This window comes from Furipterus horrens, unplaced genomic scaffold (genome assembly GCF_987537825.1).
Source record: "Furipterus horrens unplaced genomic scaffold, mFurHor1.1.pri manual_scaffold_3, whole genome shotgun sequence".
Lineage (NCBI taxonomy): Eukaryota > Metazoa > Chordata > Mammalia > Chiroptera > Furipteridae > Furipterus > Furipterus horrens.
Window position 1 is genome coordinate 169,779,034 of NW_028327173.1, and position 24,876 is coordinate 169,803,909.

The window sequence follows — 24,876 nt, forward strand, 5'->3', positions numbered from 1 at the left end:
TTCTCTTCTTCTGGCACCCCTATGCTGCAACTGCTTACACTATCCTTGTTTTTTTGGATTCTTTTTTCTTTTTGTTCTGATTGGTTGTTTTGTTTTTGCTTCCTTATGTTCCAAATCATTGATATGATTCTTGCCTCATCCACTCTACTGTTGTTTCCCTGTAAACTGTTCTTAATTTTAATTACTGTATCCTTCCTTTTGACTGGATCTTTTTTATGCTGTTGGGGTCCTCACTAGATTCCTTGAGCATCCTAATAACCAGTGTTTTGAACTCTGCATCTGATAGATTGCTTACCTCCATTTTGTTTAGTTCTTTTTCTGGAATTTTGATCTGTTCTTTCATTTGGGCCATGTTTCTTTATCTCCTTGTTTTTGCAGCCTCTGTGTTTGTGTCTATGTATTGAGTAGAGTTGCTTTGACTCCGTGTCTTGGTAGTGTGGCCTAATGTAGTAGGTGTCCTGTAGGGTCCAGTGGCATAGCCTATCTTATCACCTAAGCTGGGTACACCCTCCTCTTGGAGTTGAGCCTTGGTTGCTGTTGGCAGATCAATGGGAGGGATTTACCCAGGCCAGTCAGCTACAAGGATTGGCCGTGACCACTGACCACCAATGTCTGCCTTCCGTGCAGGGGCAGGGTGGTGGTGCTCCAGTGTGGTCTGTAGCTGTCCACTGGGTGTGCTGGCCCTGGCATTTCTGAGGTGCTGCAGGCCAAGGTCAGCCCCCACCTGTGTTCTGCCCAGGGCCACCCTGCCTGAGCTATAATGCAATCTGAGATGGCTGTTACTTGTGCTGGGCTTGGAGCTTCCCAGTGGAGCCAAGCTGTGAATCCTGGCTGGCTGCTGTATTGCCAGTCCTGGGACTCATTGAGGCCAGCTGATGCTTATTTGAGAGGATTTAGGAAGTTGTGAAGCATGAGCCAAGACCAGCCATTCATATGGAAAAGAAGCTTGGGTGGTCCTCTAAGTTGGATGGGGCTCAGTCTCTGGGGATATCTAAGACAGGTCAGAGTTATAGCCAGGTTGATGTGGCACCAGCTTACTGGCTCTGTGGGGAGGGGATTTAAAAAGTGGACAATAGCCTCTGCTCACCTTGATGCCAGACACTTCAGTTTCTCCCTGTATGCCACTGGTGCCTTTCAAGCTGCTACCCCAGTGCTGGAGCTCAGAGGGAGTGAGTCTGAGTAGGTGAGTCCATGTGTGGGTCCTTTAAGAGGAACTGCTTGGAGCTCCAGCAGTTCTTCCACCGACTCCATCCCTGATGGTTTTTGCAGCCAGAAGTTGTGGGGACTTATCTTCCTGGCATTGGAACCCTTGGCATGGGGGCCTGGTGTGGGGCTGGGGCTCCTCACTCCTGAGATATCCCTCCTGAATTTTTATCCACCACACTTGAATGTGAGACCAGCCCATTCCACGTCTGCACCCCTCCTACCCGTCTGGATGAATGTGGCTTCTTTAATTCCATAGTTGTCAGAGTTACACTCAACTTGATTCTGATGGTTCTGAGTGATGGTGGTTCTATATTTTAGTTGTAATTTTGATGTGTTTGTACGAAGAGTTTCTTGAAAACAGTAGAAAATACTACTCATTTTTTAATCCCTGGAAAGCTTAACATAGTACATGGCACATAGTACTCACTCAGTATGTGTTTTTAGAGTGCATAGGTGGTTGAAGGAATGAAGTAATAGGACAAGCTTTTCAAATCTCATCCATCAGCAAATTCTGTTAGCTCTTCTATGTGATAACTGCTCAGACTGGGCTTGGTTTAGGCTGTCATCATCTCTCACCTGGACTAGATCATTCATTGATTTCCTAACAGGTCTCCCTGTTTCTGCTTTTGCCTCCATACAGCAGCCAAAGTGATCCTTTTAGAAATTAAGTGAGATCATAACACTCAAAACGCTCCAGTGATTTCCATCTTACTCAGGGGTAAGAGCCAAGTCCTTAAAATGCCCTACAAGGCCCTGTCTTTTCTCATCAGCCCCCGACACTGTTCCACCATTACTTCTTTGAACTCATCTATTTCTCTCCCTCCTCTCATTCTGTTCCATTTACTCTGGCTTTCTTCCAGTCTCTCAAACATGCAAGCTATTCTTCTGCCTCAGGGCCTTTGCACTGAAACCCTCTTTCTGTTTGGAACTTTCTTTCCCCAGAGACCTGTGCAGCCTAAACTGCCTCATTCCCTTCAGTCTCTCTCAACTAGAGGGAAAGCTCCACAGGATCAGGTTTTCTTTTTGTACTGTTACTGTCCCCAGTGCTCAGAAAATTGCCTGCTACATGGTAAACACATATTTGTTGAAAAGAAGAAGGGAGCAAGAACTGAAGGAAGGAACCAGGAGGTGGGAGGCATGAAGCTAAATTAAAACTCATGGATATGAAGATTTGTCCATAGAAACTGGCCTCTAGTCCTATCCAGATCTTAGATTCCACAAACAAGAAGGGTTCTAAACTTGACAACTTTTCTTTCTTTTTCCTTTCAAATTTTATTTATTTATTTTTAGAGAAATGGAGAGGAAGGAAGGGAGGGAGAGAAACATCAATTGGTTGCCTTGCATGCCCCCAAGTGGGAACCTGGCCCACAACCCCGATGTGTGCCCTGATTGGGAATCGAACCGGGGACCTTTCAGATTGCAGGCTGGTGCTCAGTCCACTAAGCCACACCAGCCTGGGCTTGACAGCTTTTCTGGTAATTTCTGCTGCTAATGTCTTTCTGACCTCTACAATTATGTTTTCATGTTTTTCTTCTTGCCTTGGAAAAATTTTTTGCCCTTGCTGTAGTTCTAATTCATTCTCACCTGGCATTGAAGGAGTTGACAAATGACATGTAATATATTATCTTAACTTTCTGTTGCTCTTCGTAGAAGCTACATTGTTTCTCTCCAAAGCCCACTTGAGTCCTGTCACTGCAGTGGGCGCTGTTTGGCTGAGACCTTCCAGCGTCTGCTGTTTACTTGGTAGGCACTGAGCTTGCCATTCTGACCACCCTTACCTGAGGCTGCCTCTTTTCCTCTATTGGGTCTTTATGTTCCTTCTCTTGGTTTCTCTTCTGGATTGTATGTTGCCTCAAATAAAATTGCTAACAACATATGGCTTGTTATGATTCTCTTTTCCCAAACTCTGCCATTTTGTATATTTGTGACACACTGCAGATTTTGTGAAGATTGCTTCATAATATTTGTTTACCATCTGCTGCACTCTATTTGGTATCTTGCTAGGATTTTTTCCTCCATTTTAAGTGACATTAACAAAATCCAGCCAGTACATAGACTTTCTGGTTCTACTTTTGCTTCCCTAATGTGCTGGAAAATCATATTACTATGCTCCAGGCAACTAGAGAAGCCTGGAATTCTCATTGTAAATCAGTGTATCAGATCTATTGAACCCCCCCACCCCCTACCCCCTTGGTCATATTTGTAATGCTTTTTTGGTCAGATGGCAAAGAACCTCCATGTATAAAACAAAGAGTTCAAATTATTTTTTCTACTTCTCTCTACTTAGTACCACCACTTTCTATTGTTCCTCACTAACATATTTATACTGTTGAATCTCTTTGTGCCATTTTAGTTTTTATGATTTATAGTTCCAGTTAGTATACTTTTTATAGCTAATTCAGTTTGATAGGCAAATAGCCAGATTTTTTGCTAGATGGGCTGTGTATGTCCAACTTTTTATTGAGATAAGTATTTTAAGTTATTGTTATACTAAATTGCTTGGTATCTGTTTCTACTTTCTTACCGTTTATTAACTTGTCATACTTATCAAGTCATTGTCTTTAGTTTTTTATTTTCCCCCAGCCTTATTCAGATATAATTAACATGTAGCATTGTGTAAGTTTAAGTTATATAATGTGCTGATTTGATACAGTTATATACTGCAAGATGATTACCAGCATATCATTACCTAACACCTCCATTCCATCACATAATTACCATTTCTTTGTTGTAGTGAGAACATTTATGATTTACCCTCTTAGCAACATTCAAGTATATAATACATTATTAATAGCTATAATGTTTTAATTAGATTCCCAGGTCTTGTTATACTTATAACTGGGAGTTTCTACCCTTTAATAAATATCTCCATTTCCCCAACCTACCACTTTACTCTTTGTTTTTCTAAGTTTGAGTTTTTTAGATTCCACATGTGATATCACACGGTATTTGTCTTTCTCTGACTGACTTGTTTCACTTAGCATAATGCTCCCAAGTTTCATACACGTTGTCACAAATGGCAGGATGTTCTTATTTTTCATGGCTGGATAATATTCTGGTGTGTGTGTGTGTGTGTGTGTGTGTGTGTGTGTGTGTGTAGCATCTTTATTCATCCATTGATGGACATTTAGATTGTTTCCATATCTTGGTTATTGTGAATAAAGCTATATTGAACAGGGGAGTGCAGATATCTCTATAAGATCCTGATTTCATTTTCTTTGGCTATATGAGGTCTGTCCTGAAAAAGTCTAACCATTGTTAATATAACGAGAATAGTTTGCATGACATTGATGTAACCTGGCAACCAAGGAGAGTGGACTGGAATGCGCATGCGTGAACAATGACAACCTCACTGTATTAGTCAGTGGGGGTGGTAGACACCATTGAGTGAGCATGTGTTCTGTGTGGCCATCATATTTTAAATGACTGAGCAAGTAGAGCAATGACTACATCAGATTTTGCATTAAGCCTGAACATTCCTCTGCAGAAACTATTTGGATGATTCAGAAGACTTTTGGGGAGGGTGCAATGAGTGCAGCACAAATAAAAATGGGGCACAAACACTTCAAAGATGGTTGAGAATCTGTAGAAAGTGATCCACATTCTGGAAGGCCTGCATGAAGCAGAACACCTGAGAATGTTGAATGTGTACTGGCTTCACTCAGCAAAGATCAATGACTAACAGTGTAAGAACTAGAAGCTGATCTGGGGATTCCAAAAACTACTGTGTCCGAGATTTTGACACTGGATCTTGGCATGAAACTTGTTGTGGCAAAATTTGTTCTGTGGCCTCTGCTACCAGAGCAGAAAGAACAGCATGCTGTAGTTGCTAATGACTTGATTTAAACTGCTACCAATGGATCAGATTTCCTCAATTAGGCCATTACTTTGAAGGCGACTGAGGCATCATTGTCCTATGTACAGTGTTTTTTTAATCTTGTATCTTCCTCAATAAATGTCTCTTTTTCATATTACATGGCTGGATACCTTCTGGACAGGACTTGTATTCTCACTTTATTTTTTTTTTTTTAAACTCTATTTTATTTTTAGAGCAAAGGGAAGGGAGGGAGGAAGAGAGGAAGAGAAACGTCAGTTCTCAGGCCCACAACCCAGGAATATGCCCTGACCCGGAATCAAACCTGCGACCTTTCCAGCCAACTGAGCCACACCTATTAGGGCCATATTCTCACTTTAAACATCAAAGCTAATGATTTGTTTTTGGAGTGCCCTCAGGGGTTAGATTGCCTGGAATTTGCATTTTGGCTGGAATCATCAGTGTGATTGATTACTTTTCCAACTCTCCTCTTTGACAAAGAGTCTTCATTAAAACTAATAATCACAATTATTAGAGTGAATCAGACAGTCCTTCAAAGAGCAATTTGTAAAGAAAACCAATATGTGCATAAAATAAGATATTTTATTAATCCATGAGAACTGTTAATCACTGTGTCATGTAAACCAGATTTTATCCTCAGGCTTTATTAGAATGCCTCTTTCAGCTTCTCAGAACTCTCTCTTGGAGTCAGACCCTTTATGGGACAGCACTCAACACCTTTCCACTAGCCTGGCTATTCTAGCCTTTTGGTCTCAGTTTCCTGTCCACTTAAAGCAGAATACCCTTATAATGTGTCATAGCTGCTTTTTTTTTTTTTTTTTTTTTTTTGGAACTGCTAGATAAGAAATTATTCTGGTGGTTGACCTCCTTCAGTTTTTTCCTGAAATAGTCAGTAAGAGAGTTAATAGAATTCTAGAATTCCATCACCTTCTATTTTAAGTAGTCTGAAAGATTCAATTCTGGTTTTGAGAGCTTAGAGAAGAAATCTTCGTTGTTGTTACTCCTTACTTAGAGAGACTGTGATTTAAATGATTCTTCTGGAATCCATGCTCTCTCTTTACAAAATATAAAAAGATTTTTCACTTGTTTTACTAAACTCCAAACACTTCCACATCCCATGTGAACAGTACCTTTTCAGGTCTTGTTCATATTAAAATTTAAATATAAGCAGTCCCTTTGTAACCACCATTTCTGCAGCTGGCTCTGGTGTAGAAATGAGATTTACAAAAAGCTACTTTATTCAGGTTGGAAGTATTACCAAGTTCAGGGCTTTATCAAGAAATCAGTTTAGCCCACATCTAAATAGAGAGTTTGAGTTGGCTTTAAAACAAAAATCTAGAGTGCTTTCATGTGTGATAATATGCAACATTATATCCTTTTATACCTTATCTGTTTTTCCCCATTGTTTCTTAAATTTGTAAGAAAATTTTTTGACTTAACCTTGAAAATATTAATTTCTAGAACCTATGTAGAAACTTCTTGTTTCCAGAACTAGAATGGCATTTCTCCTCCAATTTGGCTTTATAGTTTCTGTAACTTAAAAAAAAAGGGACCTTCACAACTGGAAGATAATTTGTATTGGTAAAGCCTCTCATGTTGTGGCAAATTGTTACAGCACAAAGGAACCCATCAAAGGAGTATCTCCAAGGAGAAGAACACTGAAAAAGTAGGTCCCAGAATGGAAGAGCCTGTGATTACCATAAATTAATTCAACTGTGTCATCTGAGAGCATTACACTCGATCACATACAAAGGAACCAGAAACACACAGCCAACAGACTTCGCAACAGCAGCACTCAATTCAAAAACATAATAGAGTGAGGGGTGCCCACCCTCACTGAGTCAAAAAACTCACATGTAATTTTTGATGCCCTCAACTTAACTACTAATAGCCTACTGTTGACCATAAGCCTTACTGTTAATATGAACAGTCGATTAACAGATTTTTATGTATTATATCGTCGTCGTCGTCGGCAGCCATCCGTCTCGAGAGACGATGGTGTAGCTTCTTAAGAGTCTATCTGCACCGCCGAGAATGGCTGTGCAGTCCGACTCGGGAGTGACACGGTATCTGTCTCCTCCCGTGTTGAATCGACATCTTGCGATGACGCTGGAGTGTCCTCTCCAGTGAAGCTGAAGCTACAGAGCCTGGGCAGGGTGATATGGAGGGTCTGCTGTTGCCCATGCAGCAGACCCCCCCTCTCTTCGCAGCTGAAGGGTCCAAGGGAAAAACGGAGTCAATACAGCTTGGCTTCAGGTGCGCCGCAGGAGTTGCCGGTGTTGACTACAACGTCAAACCGCCTTAGGGACTCCGGCTCCGGATTTTCTGTCGGGGTTTACTCCCTTAGCCTTTCCCCTGAAGAGGTATGCCGCAAGGCAGCGGAGGTTTTTTGGAGTCAGAGTTTTCCTTCTCTGATGTGCCCTGACTGGAAGATCGAACCAGCGACACTTAGCTCGCAGGCCGACGCTCAATCCACTGAGCCAAACCAGCCAGGGTATATGTATTATATACTGTATTGTTATAATAAAGTAAGCTAGAGGAGATGTTATTAAGAAAATCATAAGAAAGAGACTATACATTTACAATACTGTATGTATTTATAGGAAAAATAAATCCATGTATAAGTGAACCCATGTAGTTCAAACCCATGTTGTTCAAGAGTCAGCTGTATGTGTTATTTATCTGAATTACCATTCAAATGTAAAGGCACAATAAAAGTATTCTTAGAACTACCAAAAAAAGAAAAGAGAAGAAAAAAGAAAAGGACCCTGGCTGATGTGGCTCAGTTGGTTGGAGCATTGTCCCATGGATCAAAAAGTGCAGGGTACATACCCGGGTTGTGGGTTCAATCCCTGGTTGGGGTGCGTAGCTGATCAATGTTTCTCTCTCTCTCTCCCTCAGTTCCTCCCTCTCCCTCTCTCTCCCTCTTTCCCTCTCTCCCTTGCTCCCTCCTTTCCACTCTCTCTAAAAGCAATGAAAGAAAAATATCCTCAGGTGAGGATTAAAAAAAAAACAAGAAAAAGGAAAGTGATAGATTCCTAGATATCCTTTTTATGTGAAACAATCCTAGAAATGTGCCACTTTTGTTACTGAAAGTTACCATTGTGTGCCTTTTATACTGAAAATAGGCAGCTCTTGGTAGCATAATGCCAATAGTGACTTTAGATAGTTTCTGTGTATGTAGATATTTAGTGTGACATGATGATACTGATTTACATTCAATTGGGGAACTCTTTGGAGGTGAACCAGGATTCAGGAGAGAAAATCTTGCTGGAGAGAAAACCCCAGCCAGAGCTCCATCGCTGAGCAGGGCTGGTTCCATTGCTGGTTTCTATCATGATGTCAGATTGCTATTGGCTACTGAAGAGAAAAAGAAAGTAGCATTTTGCTCCGAAATAGGCTAATTGGGAGACAACACAAGCTCCTTCCTAGGGTTCCCAGTGCCTGGTCAGTGAACAGGAAGATACCTTCAGAACTGCAGCAGGGTGGGAGGGAGAGCTGGTAGGCTAAGACCCTTGTGCTAAACTGAACTGGTGCTGCATTTTCAGTTAAGAATCCCCAGAGTGTGTGATGTAAGCTTCTTCTCTTCACAAGGAGGGATTCATTAGTCTGTTTCTCCAGGTGTGGGATCAGTTTCTCTGCATCTGATCAAATCAGCAATTAGATACCCAAGAGTGACCAAATTAAATAATTACCACCACTGATTGTTTAATAAGCACACCAGAGCTGAGACATCCAAATGAGAGAGCTGCTCCTTCCAAGTTGTCCCTGGGAGGCTGTGTACTTCTTCCAGCAATGCTGCTGTTGCTCACAATGTTTTTTTGGCATTTTTCTTTCAACTGTACAGCTGGAGTCTACCACATAGGCTGCTCTCCTGTTGACAGATCTTTATCTTTAGAGAGGTGAAGTAGCTAGCTACATATTTAGAAATAGCCAAAAGTCATTCTGAGTTCTGCTTGACAGGTTAGTGTAGGTGAGTGATCAAGAAGACAATTTTGTTTTGGGTTAAAAACGAGATCTGATATTTTCATGTGGTTTGTCTTCTAGTTCTTAAAGCAGGTTATGCTATTTTGAATAAGAGAAGCAGAGTTGAAATAAGTACATTGTTTCTGGTTGTGGCTTCTTTGATGTTACACTGAGTCAGATTTACACATTCTGGTTATGTATTTTGTAGTCTTATTATCCTCTAGTTTCAAGACTGTTTCAAAATACCATGAATCACCATGTGAAGCTTACAATGGTCAGAGAGAATGAAACTGTTTAGAAAGAGAAAGAGCTGCTAGATAGGACAGGATACGGGGAGAATTGTGTTAGAATTGCTTTGCAAGTTAACCTTTCACTAGGCTCCCAGTTTTTCCTTTTGTAAAAAAGGGGAATAATAAGTCACACTACCCACATTATAGGATCATTGTAAGGTTTTTTAGGGGTAACTTACTGCGTGTGAAACACAGATCATAATACCTTGTGTATAATGGTGTTTAATAAGTGTTAGCTGTTTTTATCATGCTCTTGTGATGCATTGGGTTGCCTGGAAGAGGGGAAGAACAAAAGTACTGATAGTAGAACAGGACTAGCCTGTCTTTGGTTTTTAAAGTTCTCCAAACCAAACCTGTTTCAGTCATACTCCTAAATAAATGTCATGAATGGCATGAACAATATTTTAATTTTCAGTTGTCCCTAAATTTTTTAGTTCTTTATTGAGATTCTGACTGTACTCTGAACAAAACCAAACAATACAATGAACCTTAATATTCCCCAAAACAGAGTGTTGAGGATTTGGATACCAATTTGTAAAAACCAATTGTATCATGTTTTCAGCTGACGTGGTTTTTGTATATTAGAAAATGCAAATCTTATCATTTGCATTATGTTGCTTTTTAAACAGATGAAGATGAAGATGGTGATCGAATTACAGTGAGAAGTGATGAAGAAATGAAGGCAATGCTGTCATATGTAAGTATATTACAAATGAGGACTACCTTAAAAATGTTACCGTAATCGAGGATGCTGTTTCTTCGCAGAATGAAGATATAGAAGTAAATCACAATTGCCATACATTTTTCTATATGGTATTTAAGGTCTTCAAAGATTTCCTTATGTGAAAGTTAAGGGCATTCTTTCCAAAAGACACTGATCATATCATGAACATTAAGAATAATGCATCTTAATGACTGTTGCATTAGGTATGGTGCAGACTAAATGGACTATCAATTTCCTGTATTTTTTATGCAGTACTTAAAGTAACGGCTCATTAAAAATGAACCCCTGGGCTCTAAAAATTTTTCAAAATCTACTTTCAACTGGAGATCTCTTTCACCCTTCCAAACAGACTATAGTTATTATGTAGCTTCAGGCTTAATATGGGTACACGATTTAAAGATGTACTCTCAGTTATTTTACCACCCCCCTACACCCATCCCAAGATGAACTACTCTGGAGTTACTTACTGAACCAAAATGATTTAAATATATCCTGAAATGACTTTTATTTTGTGTTTTAGATGTCAGTAAAAATTTGCATTAATGTTTGTTTCAGGACTGAAGTAGATAAACAATAGAAAAGACTCCATTTCTAAAACTTTAATACTAAACTTGAAAAATTCAATTATAATGAAGAGACATAGCTTCCCTGAGCCCCGATTTGCACTTTCCTCATATTTTGTTTTATTTCCTCTTATTTTATTTTATCTGAGTTTGTCCTGTGTTTACAAAACCTTCTCTAGTGGCCTGATGGAAAGAACAGTGGATGGAAATCAGGAGACCACTGCTCTCTTCTGGCTTCCTGGCCTTAGGCAAATCACTTAACCTTTCTGTGCTGTAGTTGCCTCATCTGTCAATTGTGGATAATAATACTTGTCCTTTCTATGGCACAGGGTCATTGTAATGATCAAATGGGGGAATAGCCTTGAAAGCCCTTTGAAAACATAAACGTTCTATACAAATGCAAAGTGGTATTATGGTGGAAATGATAGAATAGGGGCCCTTGCTTTTCGGTGAGACTCTAATCAGCCAACAGTTAGGTTGTAGGTTTTTGATAGACTTCAACTTCAACCCAAGGTATTGTTTCATTGTAATGAAAACTATAAAATATCTCTATGGGTTTCCGCCAATAGTTTTAATTTAGGGTAGGAGGAAGGAGAACAAGAAGAATGGCATGATTAACAGAGCGTTGCATTCAGAGCTGCACAGAGTAGGAAAAGTCAATTTCCCATTGACTTCCCATTAACTTGTTTGAGAGTCCTTGTGCTTTGAGAATTTAGACCAGGGCTCATCAGCCCTTTGAAAGGCAGAGTAGGATGGTCTACTGAAAGGTCTGGCACTAGTATCGATTGCTACCTTTCCTGTGAATGTGACATGCTTATTTTTAGAAAACACACACACATAGATGGGTTCTATGTTTTTTCATAGGCATCTATTGCAGAGAGTACATTACTGACATCAGTGTACTTTCATTATGTCTTTGACATAACCACACTTGTGTTTTCAAAAAATGTACTTTTGGGAAGATCTAACAAACTGTGCCTTTTAAAGAATACTGCTGCATGTGATCATAATGATAATAATAGTCATTTCTGTTTTTTAGGTACCTGGTCTATATTCTAGATGCTTATGGTATTTAATTTTCATTGGTTTTAATAATCACTCTGTGAGGTAGATATTATCATTCCTGTTTTTTAGATGAGGAAGCTATGGTTAACAGACATGCTGAAGGTCATGTACTAATAAATGTGAATGTGGAATATAAGTTCAGTTTCTCCTTATGCCAAAGCCCATGATCCTTTACAGTTTTACACTGTTTCTCTCCTATTCACCTCCTTGTACATTAGTATTGGGATCTTTCTGTTATCACCTCTATTAAATTCTGAATGATTCATGTTTATATAATACCTAGTGTAGCTATCATATATATTCCTTATGATTTGTTCTTATATTCTCAAATGTAGTGTTTATTTTGGTGTTGTAGGAAAATATTAATAATGTAATTATCTTTAAACTTAAAAGTTTCTCAGCTTTCTTGAGAACCACTTTAGTCTGAAAAGAAATCATCTAGCTCATTGATCCCCAAATATTTGGATTTCATGAACTAATCAGTTTCTCATTTTTAGGTTTGAGGATAGACATAGGCATGGTAATGTTTAATTTTGTCAAATAAAAACATTTAATACATAAACTAATAAAATTATCTACTGTTAACCATTATTTTATTAATAAAGAAAAAAGTAGGAGTTATTTAAAGATTAAAACAGTGGGCAGTACATAATCTCAAAAGTAAAGACCATTAAAGTGAGTAAATTTAATTTTAATGTAAAAACTCAATACATTATTCTTTGTATTAATTTGCTATAGATGTTGAGACTTTTTTAATGAATTGGTAGTGGTCCATGAACTGTGGTCAGGCTGATTGGGTCCAGCTTTTCTCATTAATTCATTTAACAAATATTTAGAGATGGAACCTGAGCCACCCAAAGAATTTTCACTTAAGGTAGGTCTCCACTTATCTGATTTTGAGTGCTTGAGCAAAGTATTTTTAAATGAAAGTATCCCTGAGGGGTAAGTTTTAAGTCATTTAAAACCTAAATAGATTTTCTTTTTCTCTTATTTGTTGCAGTAGCCCCTGCCATCACATAACCTTTGTTTATGTAGAGTCAGGCTCTGAATAAACATTTAAAAAGTAGAGAGTAAGGGAATCCCTCAAGAAGAACAAACACCATTGATTGGCTGTCATTTTGATCTGTCTTGGTTCTCATGGCTGGAATTCCTTTTTGTTCCAGTTCTGCCATAAAAAGAACCATTTGGACCTAATCTTCCAATAGATTTTGGTTAATAGTCCTCAGTTGCCAACCTGTTATTAAAAACCTGTGTTGGTCTTTATTTTTTAGGTTCAATTTGGCTCTGAAAACTTTTGATTCCAGAATTTGGGTGGTAACATAGGAAGATACTGACAGATGACTACGTATTTACTGTAAAAAACAAAAACAAAAAAACACACACAGCTTAGTTTTTCATGTGGTCAATATTTTGCAGTCACATTATTATTTCTTTAACACAGGCAAAGCAAAACTAGAGACATTTTTACCATACACCCTTTAATTCTTCTTTTCCATTGACTACAAAGGTTACATGAATAAACAGCCTGAATCTGCCTAAAGTTTAAAAAATTTTTGCAATGTCTAAATTGTAACTTGCAGGATTACTTTTTAAAAAATCCACTGGTTACAAGCATTTTCTGGCTGTGGGCCAACAGTAACATAAGTTTGTTGTTGTTTTTTATCAGTAATTTAAATAGATTTTTGTATTAGACCTGAAAATGTCGCCTTTTTAATTGAAAACTTATCAATTATTTAAATTGCTAGCAGCCTTAGGCTGTTAGTTTTATGTGTGCCATAACAATGGCACACAGTGGTTTTTTGGTACATGTGACACATGGAATATGGCATTGTGGTAAGGATTTGTCATGACAATAGGTTCTTGTGTGCTGTTTAAATAATAACCAACATATTAAAATCTGTTGTCGCACATCAGTACCATTTTATGTAAGTTATTTAGAAGTTGTATTTTCTTCATTAGATATATTTTTAAGAGATAATGAGAAGAAAACAAAGCTATAATAAATTGTCTTTTAAGAAAATTTAAAGTAATTTGGTCTCCAAGGAGATATTTAATGTATTGAGAGAATTCAGCAGCCAAGTGTTATTACCATTGCAATAGCTCTCTGTTTTGTTATCAGTTTGTGTTAATCAACAATCTGTTTTTATAGCATAGTTTCTTGTAAGTTATGTTGTTAGAATATTTCACCTATAGGATCATGGCTTCTTCTCTGACATTACTATATCTTTTTAATTCCCCTATAAAGTATTTTATTAATTAGAATTTGAAATACTTTATTAGGAAAAAAATACACTCAACTACATATTCTGAAACTGAATACCTGATTATTGCTAATTATTTAAAGGACACTGTTAAATATTCCCTTGATGTAGTTTACATTTTTTGTTTTGTTTTCTCTGTTATTTTGTAGAAAGAATAAAGATAGTATGCTGCTTTTCTCCTTCTGTCTTTTTGTATCTGTTGTTTGGTAGTGCTGTTTTCGTTTCCTTATAGCATCAAACAGCAGTGCTGGGTCTTGTTTACATCTGATTCATCTTAAGCTTTACCTGTCACTGAGATCCAGTTGTACAAGGGGGCTATTTTAATGTTAACCTCTGCTTTTGGGTGAGCTTTCATTAAGAAACTCGGCAGTATATCTTACTTTTGTAAATGGATTCATATTTGTTTCTGCTCAATCCTGTGTCTAGTAAAGGATTTATTACACCTTGTTCTCTTGATACTGAGACACTTGCATGCGTGTAGCACAGTAGTAACAAGAATAATTTTCTTTATTTTGATCATTTTGTCTCTTTTAATATCATTTTTTCCCATATTGCCAGACAAGTATGGGATGAGTTTAACTGTAATGCTTCCCATTATAGCTGAGCTCTTGTATTTTAGTAGCGTGTAAGTATTCCCTGTGGTACACTTGACTATAGTGTACCTTGTTGGATGGTGGGTACCATACAGAAAGATACTTTTTAACCTTGTTTTTAAATATTCCCCATGTTAAGTAGGCCCTACTTTGAACTTACTTTATAAATTAAGATATGATTAGCTTTATCCTACCTAGTATGCATACCTTGGAGACTGTCTCTAAAATAATATAGTTACTCAAGTAGAGTTGGAAGGGAGGCTTAGAGGTCTTGTCCAACTGTTTCATTTTACAGAGAAGGAAACAGAGGCCCAATGAGATCAGATTCAATTGGAGGTCACTTTGCTAAAGAATGGAAAGGTCTAGACATAGATTTAGGTCTTTGGTTCGCAGTCTCTTCACTCCTGATGGTTTCAAGTGATGTTTTTGTTTTGGCATTTATTGAGGTAATATTCTTAATATCATTGAATATAAAAAATACTCCACGAGCTTCTAAAGTTTTAAAGATTTTCTCTTTACCTTTAAGGCTCAGTTTTACCTCAAAATTTCTTGCCCAGTTAGGAGTTGAACATTTAACAGCCTCAGGGCCTTTGCTATTAGAAAGTTTCATCTGAAGAGCAAAGAGATTGAAAAAAGCCCATTTTGTATGCCTTGTTTTTAAATATTCCCCATATTAAGTAGGCCCTACTTTGAACTTACTTTGTAAGTGGAAAATCAGCTCAGTCAAAATCAGCTCAGTCTTCAGTGAGCACTTACTTACTCCTCTAATTCAATGCCAATTCATCCAAACAAACTGATAATGAGGTATATTCTCCTGGTAGGGTGGAGAAATGGTGAAAAGAGTGAGAAACTGAATGAAGTAAATTGTTTTGGAAATTATTTCATTTTTTCTCTAATAATAACATGTCCTAAGCTGTAAGTAAAGTTTTTCTTTTGTGTTCTCATTCTAGTCAGTGAATAAAGCATTGTTTTATGAAGCTGATTATTTTAAGTCACGCCTCTGTTTTGTCTTGGACTTTTGGATGACCTTGAAATAGTGATAAAAATGTAGTAGCCCCTTATTTAGCCCCTGTAGGGGCACCTGTGCTGGCAAGAAGCAGAAGCATACTCAAGTTTACATCAAAACAAGGGGTTTATATTGCGGCTCATGGTAGCGAAGGAAAAAATGAGCCCAATAGGCCCCATCCAGGGAAGCACCTATATTTTGTCATTAATGTGGCTATGTTCCCAGTTCAGCTCAGGGTAGCCTGTAGGTTGATTCCTCTGGGTCCTATGTTACCACAGCTGGCACAAGGAGGCAGAACTGTGTTGTACATCAATTAGCCCCTTGTGGGCTATGGCTAGGAGCTTCTCTTCAAAGGAGATGATGGATCTCTAGCAGTAGGATTGCTGTGGGACATAACCAAGGTATTAGACCCTCTCTGGCAGCTCCCAATGAACCTCTGTGCTCTCAGGGCCAGTTTTACTGGAAACAAGAGGGGTAGTTTCTACATATATCTGAAAGGTGAGTGTAAACTTGCTACAAAACAGTAAAGTTAGAGGAATTCAGTAAATTATCAACCTAGAAAATATCTCCAAAAGGGCATGAATTGAAATGTAGTTAACATGTAACATTCTATAAGTTTCAACTACAATATATATTTATATACCTTTTGACATTTGTATACCTTACGATGTGATCTCCATGGGAAATCTAATAACCGTCTGTAACTGTACAAAGTTATTATGATATTGACTATATTCCCTGAGCTGTACATCCTGTGACTTACGCATTTTATACCTAGAAGTTTATAACTCTTAAACTCCTTCATCCTTTCTCTGATTCCAACAACCCCCTCCCTCTGGCAGCCGTTAGTTTGTTCTCTGTATCTATGAGTCTGTTTCTATTTTGTTTTGCTTGTTTGTCCATTTTTTTAGAGCACATATAAGTGAAACCATATAATATTTGTCTTTTTCTGTCTGCCTTATTTCCTTTAGCGTAATATCCTCTAAGTCCATTTATGTAGTTGCAGATGGCAAGATTTCATTGTTTTTTTATGGCAGAGTAATTTTCCATTGTATATATTGGGTTGACCAGAAAGTTTGTTTGATTTTTTTTTTTTTGTAAGGTGGTTCTAGTAGCACTTAGTTGCCTTTAACTTCATTTGAAACGATTTTGTTAGATTGTATTGTGACAGCTGTCATATCAGTTTGCATTGTAAAAAATACTTAATCAAAATTGAAGATGGAAGAAAATACACATTTTTCATCTTATTATGCCTTATTATTTTAAGAAAGATAAGCATTAACTGAAACACACAAAAAAAGATTTGTGCAGTGTATGGAGAAAGTGCTATGACTTATTGAGTGGGTCAAAGTGGTTTGTGAAGTTTTGGGCTGGAGATTTCTCGCTGGATGATGCTCCATGGTCAGGTAGACCAGTTGAAGTCGATATTGATCAAATCGAGAAACTAATTGAGGACAATCAATGTTTTAACATATGGGAGATAGCCGACGTACTCAAAATATCTAAATCAGTAAAGTTATTGGTGAAAATGAAAACTGTGTCTTTTATTTTACAGAAGAAAACATACGGACTTTTTGGCCAACCCAATATATCATCACATTCTTTATTCATTCATCTGTTCATGGACACCTAGGCTGCTTCCATATCTTGGCTATTGTAAATAATGCTAAAATGAACATATGGGTGCATATGTCTTTCAAATTAAGTGTTTTTGTTTTCTTCGGATAAATACCCAGAAATGGAATTGCTGGGTTGTATGGTAGTTATATTTTTAATTTTTTGAAGACCCTTCGTACTGTTTTCCATAGTGGGCACACCAATTCACAATCCCCCCGACACTGCACGAGAGTTCCCTTTTCTTTATATCCTCACCAAGACTTGCTTTATTTATTTATTCATTCATTCCTCCCTCACCCAAGGACATTTTTTTGTTGCTTTCAGAGAGGGAAGAATGAGGGGAGCAGGGAGAGAAAGAGAAGCAGAGAAATGGGGGGAGGCATCAGTGTGAGAGAAAAACATCGATTGGTTGCCTTCTCATTTGTGCCTTGATGGGGGGTCGAACCCCTGACCTTTCAGTCTGCAGGATGATGCTCCAAACAGCTGAGCCACACCAGCCAGGGCTGACTTATTTATTTTTTAATAGAAGATTAGCAGTAGGCAGGATCTTTATCAAAGCACTATCGGAACTGGCTAAATAAGCAGTCTATTTGTAAGGGAATCTCCCATTTGGCCTGCTGTCTGCATGGCCTGATGGTCCTGTTTTATTTAAGTAGCAGGTTCCCTGAAGCTACCATTTAAACTTCTACTTTAGAAGTATAGCAGAATTGCTGCAGCCCAGAAATAGGTGAAGGGTTAGTGTAGTCGCTGCCGCAAGCTAACTGTGGTGATGACTCTGAAAGCTTCAGCTGAGAGGATCCTACAAGTTTTGGACCGATTGCAGAATACAAATTTAAACTCCTCTGCAAACACACATTACCTTAACTTTGTCCAAGTTCAATTTTTCATCTGCTATTGGCTGCCCAAACCTCTTATTAAGACCATCTGGAGTTCTCCAACATCCTTTACAATTTTACTACCCAAAACAAATAGTGTTATCATTAAACATGACCAACTTACTGTCTTTTTCACTTTCAAATCATTAATAAGTACATTTATCCAATAACATTAGCCTATAAACAGGCCCCAGAGTTGTTCCCTGTCAACCTTTCACTGAAGACTTTCATTGTGCTTTTCTTCATCATCATTTAGTTAATCCATGACCTTATGTGGCTCTTTGGTCTAGGGTCATTTAAGGAAGAACAAGCGCACATATGTAGGTACCTCCGCAGGGGCAATGAGGTGAGTGAGGAGTAGAGGGGACCTGAAAACAGGTAAGTAAGTAGCTATTAATTTGGTATTCAGAATAGATTGGCTTCCTATGCTATTTTTGACCACTGGAACAGTTTTGTGCTTCCTACGAGGTCAGCATTACAGAGGGAAAGCCTCCTAATGTAAAGTATAAAAAATAATTGAAAGAAGATTATAACTGATGACACATCTGAATAGTGAATGTTATAATTGAATTTATAGTCATTTGACAGAGTTAAGATTGTTGAGTTCTTCACTGGGAAAACTAATAAATTAACTATGGACTGCAAATAGCTGGTTAGTTTATTGATTATTGCTGTAATTACTGACTGAGCTACATATAATGGGGTATGCTTGCCATATTGACAAAACAGGAATTTGAAATTTTTATCATTTGGAGAAAAACAGCATGCTATTCCTTATAAGTTGAATTACTGCACTAATTATGTTGTCTGTTAGAATACATGCTAGGAGAGATTTGGGAAACTTTTGTTATAAATGTATAGAATAGTAAATAAACCTTTTTTGATAGGTAAGACTGCCACTGAGTAAGTCAGAAGGTATGGCCAATGCAAGTAGTTATCATGTCTGTATTAGTTTCTATCTGCCTCCTTCCCTTAAACATTTGGGGAGCACCTATTATGGGTAAGGCCCAAGAGGTAGGCATTGTATGGGAGTCCCTATTTAGGTTTTGGAGCACACAGACATTTTTGAAAATCTGGAAAGTTGTTTATTCTTTTCCCAGAGAATTTACACATGTGATATTTCAGATAATTTTCGGAACTTAAGGACTTCCTAAGGCTTATATAGACCCTGTGTTAATATCTCTGTATTAAGGGACAATACACAAGACATGGTTTCTGCCCTTGATGAACTTTCAGAGAAGAAACAGACAATGTTCCTTATAATACTCCACTTCTTTTATTATTTATAGTACTGTAGTAACTGAGGGAAAGGGAAGGGATACTGACTCAGCCTTTGTTATCCAATTAGCTGAATTCTTGTACTTTCTGTACTTGGTCCAAAAATTTCAGTTGTCTTGTTTAGTGGTTTCTCTGTCACCCTATTATAAACATTTTCTTCTATGTAGTGTTACTCAGAAGTGGGAGATTCATACACTGTGCTTATTTCAAGATTTTTTTCAAGTACTTTATAAGGTTGTTTCCCATATACCAGCTCCTTTGATTTTGATCTTCCTAACACCTTTATGAGGTGAGCAAGGGAAGTATTTTTTACCATTTTTACAGCTGAAGGTTCTGAGGCACAAATAAATTGCATGCCTTTATCAAGGTCACACTGCTAGTAAATGTACCTGGGATCACTCAACTTACTTGTACAGCCTACTTTTCATCCAGTAAATATTTATGGGATAGCAACTATCTGGCCAAGTGCTGTGCTAGTTGGTGAGGGTGCAATGGACATATATGTAATTTATTTCTTCAAGGAACTCATGGTCCAGTCAGGGAAATTAACAGAAAAGGAAACAGTGCTCCTTGTGGGAGGATAAGAAAAGCTCATAATTACTGGGCTGAGTGATAAATACTACTATAAAAAGTTTAAGCATTAGGTGCTCTGTGAGCACAAAGGAGCATCTGATCTATCTTTGAGGACAGAGAAGCCTTCCTGAAGAGGGTGAGGTCTAGGTGGAGTAAGCTAGGACAAGAGGACTGAGAAGGGTGTTTGGGCAGAGGAAAGATGTTTAAAGGCTCAAGTGAAAGGATGCCTGGTGCCTTCAGGACAAGCTGTTGTGATTCAGTGTGGCATGTATGGGCAGTGAGGGAGGGAGGAAGGAAAGCTAAGAGATGAGGTCGGGCAGGAAGGTGGGCTAGATCATGAAGGGCCCTAGCTTGAGGGATTTGAGAAGTGGGAAAGATGGGGGGTTAATAAGACTGGTGATTGATTGAGTGTGGAGAAGAAGGAAAGAGAGATGCTCTGGATAACTTCCAGATACCTGGTTTGGAAAACTAGGTGATTGTGGTGTCATTTACTGAGACAGTGAACCCAGGAGGCAGGAGACAGGTCTAGGGCTTGAAGGAGGGGTGGGAGACATGGGGACCTGTTGAATTTGAGGAGTCTTTGGACAACCAGTTGGGTATGTTTTGAATCTTAGGAGAGAAATCTGGACTGGAAATTAAGATTTGTGATTCATCAGCTCCTAATTAGTCTCAATGACTCCTCTGGTAATTGAAACCTTTGAAGTGGCTGAAGTTAACTCAGAGAGAGTCTAAAATAAGAAGAGAAGGTTGATGAAAGAACTGTGGGGAACTCCATCATTAAAGAAGGGGTGGGGAAAGAACCACTTACAGGAAACTAAGTAGAGTGGTTAGGGAGGTGGGAAAACCAGAGGGGGGTCACTGAAGAAAGAGACGCCTTGTCAGTACAGGAATCTTTGCGTTGCACTATGCTGCCTCATGCAGCCCCAACCTGAAAGATGAAGTGACATGGCCTAACCCACACAGGGTCTGAGTGAGGAAGCCAAGCTCTCCACCAGCTCAGCAGTCCACCTGGTAGCTCACCTTATCTAGTTAAATGCTTTGAGGTACAAGAAACATGAGATAACTTGCCTTTTGGCTCTTACAGAGTAAACATAACATTTCATGTTCTGAGTACAAGGACTAGAATGAAAGAAGTATTTTTCTTGATTCACTGATAAAACCTTTGCTTTGTCTGTGAAATATAAGGGTGATGATACTCACAGAATAGAATTGGGTTGTGACAAATTAAATGCATAAACATAAATAAGTAGTCCTAAGCCTAACGCACAGTAGGTATTCAGTGACTGATAGTCATTTCTGTGTGTGTCGCACTCTCTTTGTCTCTCTGTCTTCTTTCCATAGAGAACTTGTGCCTTGTAAAATTTAAAAAACTGCTGTTTTTGAACTCAGGTTTTTCATATGGCAGATTTTTATGAAGAAAAAATGTTGTAATTATTGATTGAATTGGGTTATAACACTGTTTGATAAACTTGCAAACAAAACAAAGACAAAAATTGTACTTGCTATCCCCTTGTCAAATCTGGCCCTCTGTTTCAAATTAATTAGATTTTTGTATAACTATGCTAAACTTTGTCACAACCTTATTAAAATTGTTTAAGGATTTTGAAGAACATCTCAGAGGGACTCTGAAACTAATCTGAGTCTGGTTCTGGAGATTCCATTAGCAATCACACAACTGATTAATCTTTTACTCACTTAGCTTATTGATTATTGCTGCAATTACTACATGTAACGGATTCTGCAAGGGATACCAGCAGAAAGCACATTTTATTATCACTGCTGATGTATTCAGTTTGAGCACAATACTTCGTACTTTTTATACATAACTATTTCTGTATTTTTAAATCCTAGAGCACTTCTCAAAAAGTGCTGTGCTTAATATTGTTACAGTATTAAGTGGTTCACTTTTAAATTTCTCAGCAACTAATAATCCATTACAGTTTTACAAAGTGCCTTCACTAATTCTATTGCTGTAGTTTAATTTTTAGCTTCACACTAATCATATGTCATAGAGTAGATCTCTTTATTCTCATTTGGAGATAACTAAGGTTCACTGAGGTTAAATGACTTCCTGAAGTCCACTACAAGTTAATAAGAGGCAGAGTCAAGATTGGACCCCATTTCAAGCAACGCATGTTTATCATCACCCACCATGCCCAGGGATCTGTGTTAGGGGTAATGGAAGCCAAGACAGAATTATAGAGAATAAGCTCAGGAAGTTATTTAGATAACTTCAAATTATGACTTGGTTAATGTTTTAATGATTCATTTCTTTGGCGGGGGGGGGGCACTTTTACTATGCCTGTGGGCAGCTCCAAGAGGAGGTTAACATGGTGGCACAAGGAGATAAAAGAAGGGTAGAGAAGGGATCAGGAGTTAGGGTGGCCCTGTATGGGGGTGTAGGGCTCCTGCATCCCTCTGGGATCTGAGCCTAGAAGACCCTAGCAGAGTTCAGCAAATGCCTCAGTGGAAGCAGTGTTTTCTGGCTGGCTTGAGGTTGATGTACATGGACTTCATCTCCTCAGCCTCAGGGTTCCGCACATATTTGAATCTCTGCCCTCTCGGTGCTCACTACCTGGTTGTCAGTGTATCGGATCAGCTCCTTGGGGGCCTCCCTGTGAGCCATGGGCCAGTGAATCTTCTGATCCTCTGCGCTATCCACCATCATGTACTTCTGTAGCATGAAGGACTTCAGCTCATCCTTTTGGGGGCCTCTGAGGTGCCTGGGCAGGTCCTGGTTGAGCCATCCCAGGCTGGAGGCCCCTCTACCAGCATCTGCACAGCTTCTCCCAAGTGCCCCCGAGCTTTGGCCAGCATCCACTGGGTCTGCTCCACTGAACAGGTAGGGAACACCTCCAGGAGTACATCCACCCCTGTCATCATTGTTTATATTTTATCATTATTTGGAACAAAATTGGAAAGAATCCCTTTAAAGGGAGACTATAGGAAAACATTGAAAGGATTAAGATCCGAAAACAACTTGCTTTGCAGCTTATTAAGTGCTGTCTTATATTTCCTCATGTAAGTCCCACATTAATCCTGTGCTTAGGTACCATCTTCACTTTATAGATGAGTAAACTGAGGTGCAGTGTTTCCTCACTGAGGTCCTGTGCTAAAAAATGGCCCGTACCGGGACTCCTGGGTTTGAGTCCTCTCACTTCTTCAAGTTCCTGTTCATTTTACTGGGCAGCATAGGCCTTGTGGCCCCTCAGGACTTCTCTGTTCCAGGAGATATTTTTTGTGGCCCCACACTTTATCCTTGTCCCTCGGGGAATGTCATGTGAGCAGTAGCCTGAGCTCCTAGGCCTGGTGCCTGGTTGGTGGCCCCTGGTCCTCACCAGGCCTCTTCCTCAGAGGTTATTTGCCCAGAGGAGGCCCACACCGTGGATTTAATTACTGCCCTTTATAGTTGGTCCTTGATGGTGAATCACTTTGCTGTGTGGAACACAGATTCTCTATTAATACAAATACAGATCAAACCCAGTATTTCAGCAGGAGAAAATGTTCCCTGGGTTTGGAAGATTTGAAGAAAACAAGATACAAATCCTAACTACTTGATTTAGAGAAACTAGCAAGTGGCATGCTTAATATCATTACTATGAATTAATTGTATAGTACAAAGAGATGTTTATAGATTGCTAAAAAATTCTTACAATGATTATAAAAGTATATATAGTTTACCAGTTGATTTGGCACAGGTCTGAAATGAAAGGGAAACCATTCTTTTAAAATATATGTATTTTAATCCTCACCCAAGGAAATTTGTTTTTCATTGCTTTTAGAAAGAGAGGAAGGGAGAGAGAGAAACATGTACATGAGAGAGAAACATTGATTGGTTGCCTCCCGTATGCACTCGAACTGGGGTTCAAACCCGCCACCTAATCATGTGCCCTGACTGGGAATCAAACCCGCGATGTTTTCGTTATGAGATGTTGCTCCAACCAACTGAGCCACACCAGCCAGGGCAAAATGAAGCCATTTTTTAAAAATTTATTTTGTGAAGTAAATAAATAAAGTTGGAAAACAGGTCAATTTCATGCATGCAAGGTTTTATAGTAGGGAAAAAATGCATTGCATCTGTCTGACCCTTTACATTTGAGATTATTTGTTTTCAGACTTGACCACAAGCACCAGTTTCAGACAACTCTATGATTCATTTGTTAGATAAAGCATAAGGATATTTTATTTGTTTTGATTTTGGGACTGTGGTGAAGGAGTAACTGAAATTACTAACCTCTTGTACATAGCAGTTAATTAAAGAAAAGCATTAACTGTAGGAGAACACCACCACTGCTGTTGTCTTGTATCAGTATAAAAAGGCAGTAATTTTTTTGACAGCCACTGATTGGAAAGTTGCTCGCAGCCTTCCAGAAGCAAGGGGGTACATGCTGTGGATCAATAACCGGCAAATTTTCCATTAAAAAGAATACCTGAGCAATGTTTCAAATAGCCACTGGCATCTTAATTTTCCGTGGAAACCTCAAACACTGGTGTGCCGAGAACAAGTCATTTCGGACAATTTTTCCAGACTACTTGTTAACAGTTATTGCTGTCCCAAAAGGTTGACAGCCTACATGATTGATATTTCATTTACTTGTCATCACTGTTTGAGTAATGGCAAGCACTATATTTCTGTGGTTTTAAGGAATAGAGTCTCCTGAAAGACATTCACCTTAGAATGTATTCCAGAGAATATCACATGTTTATGCTGTATGTATATGAGTCTTTACATACATAGGAGAGCATCAGTTTCCTTTACAGTTCAAAAGCCCTTGGAGAACAGGGTGCACCTGTATCAGTCTCTATCAGAAATTCACCTTCACTTTGTTTTAAGGGCAAAGAGCCTTAGCCTTGTTAACTTGTGATTTCCAAGATGATGTAAAATTTAAGATGTAGAAATAATTATCTTTATTTCTAAGAGGAAAAATACTTGATCTTGTAATATGTAATGTGCATAAAAACAATAAGAAAATATATGTCTATATTCTAAAAAGAAACATTAAAAAGTCAGCAAATAATGATCA

General features: G+C 38.5%; 1 protein-coding gene across 9 annotated transcripts in view; it reads left to right on the plus strand.

The window, feature by feature from the left end:
- MAP2K5 (mitogen-activated protein kinase kinase 5) overlaps window positions 1-24,876 on the plus strand; it is a 255,139-nt gene that overhangs the window by 13,908 nt on the left and 216,355 nt on the right. For all 9 annotated transcript variants that reach the window (XM_090270812.1, XM_090270814.1, XM_090270815.1 and 6 more), the window contains exon 3: window positions 9,927-9,994. In XM_090270812.1, coding sequence (XP_090126938.1) covers window positions 9,927-9,994 — 68 coding nt within the window. The remainder of the gene's footprint in view (window positions 1-9,926; window positions 9,995-24,876) is intronic.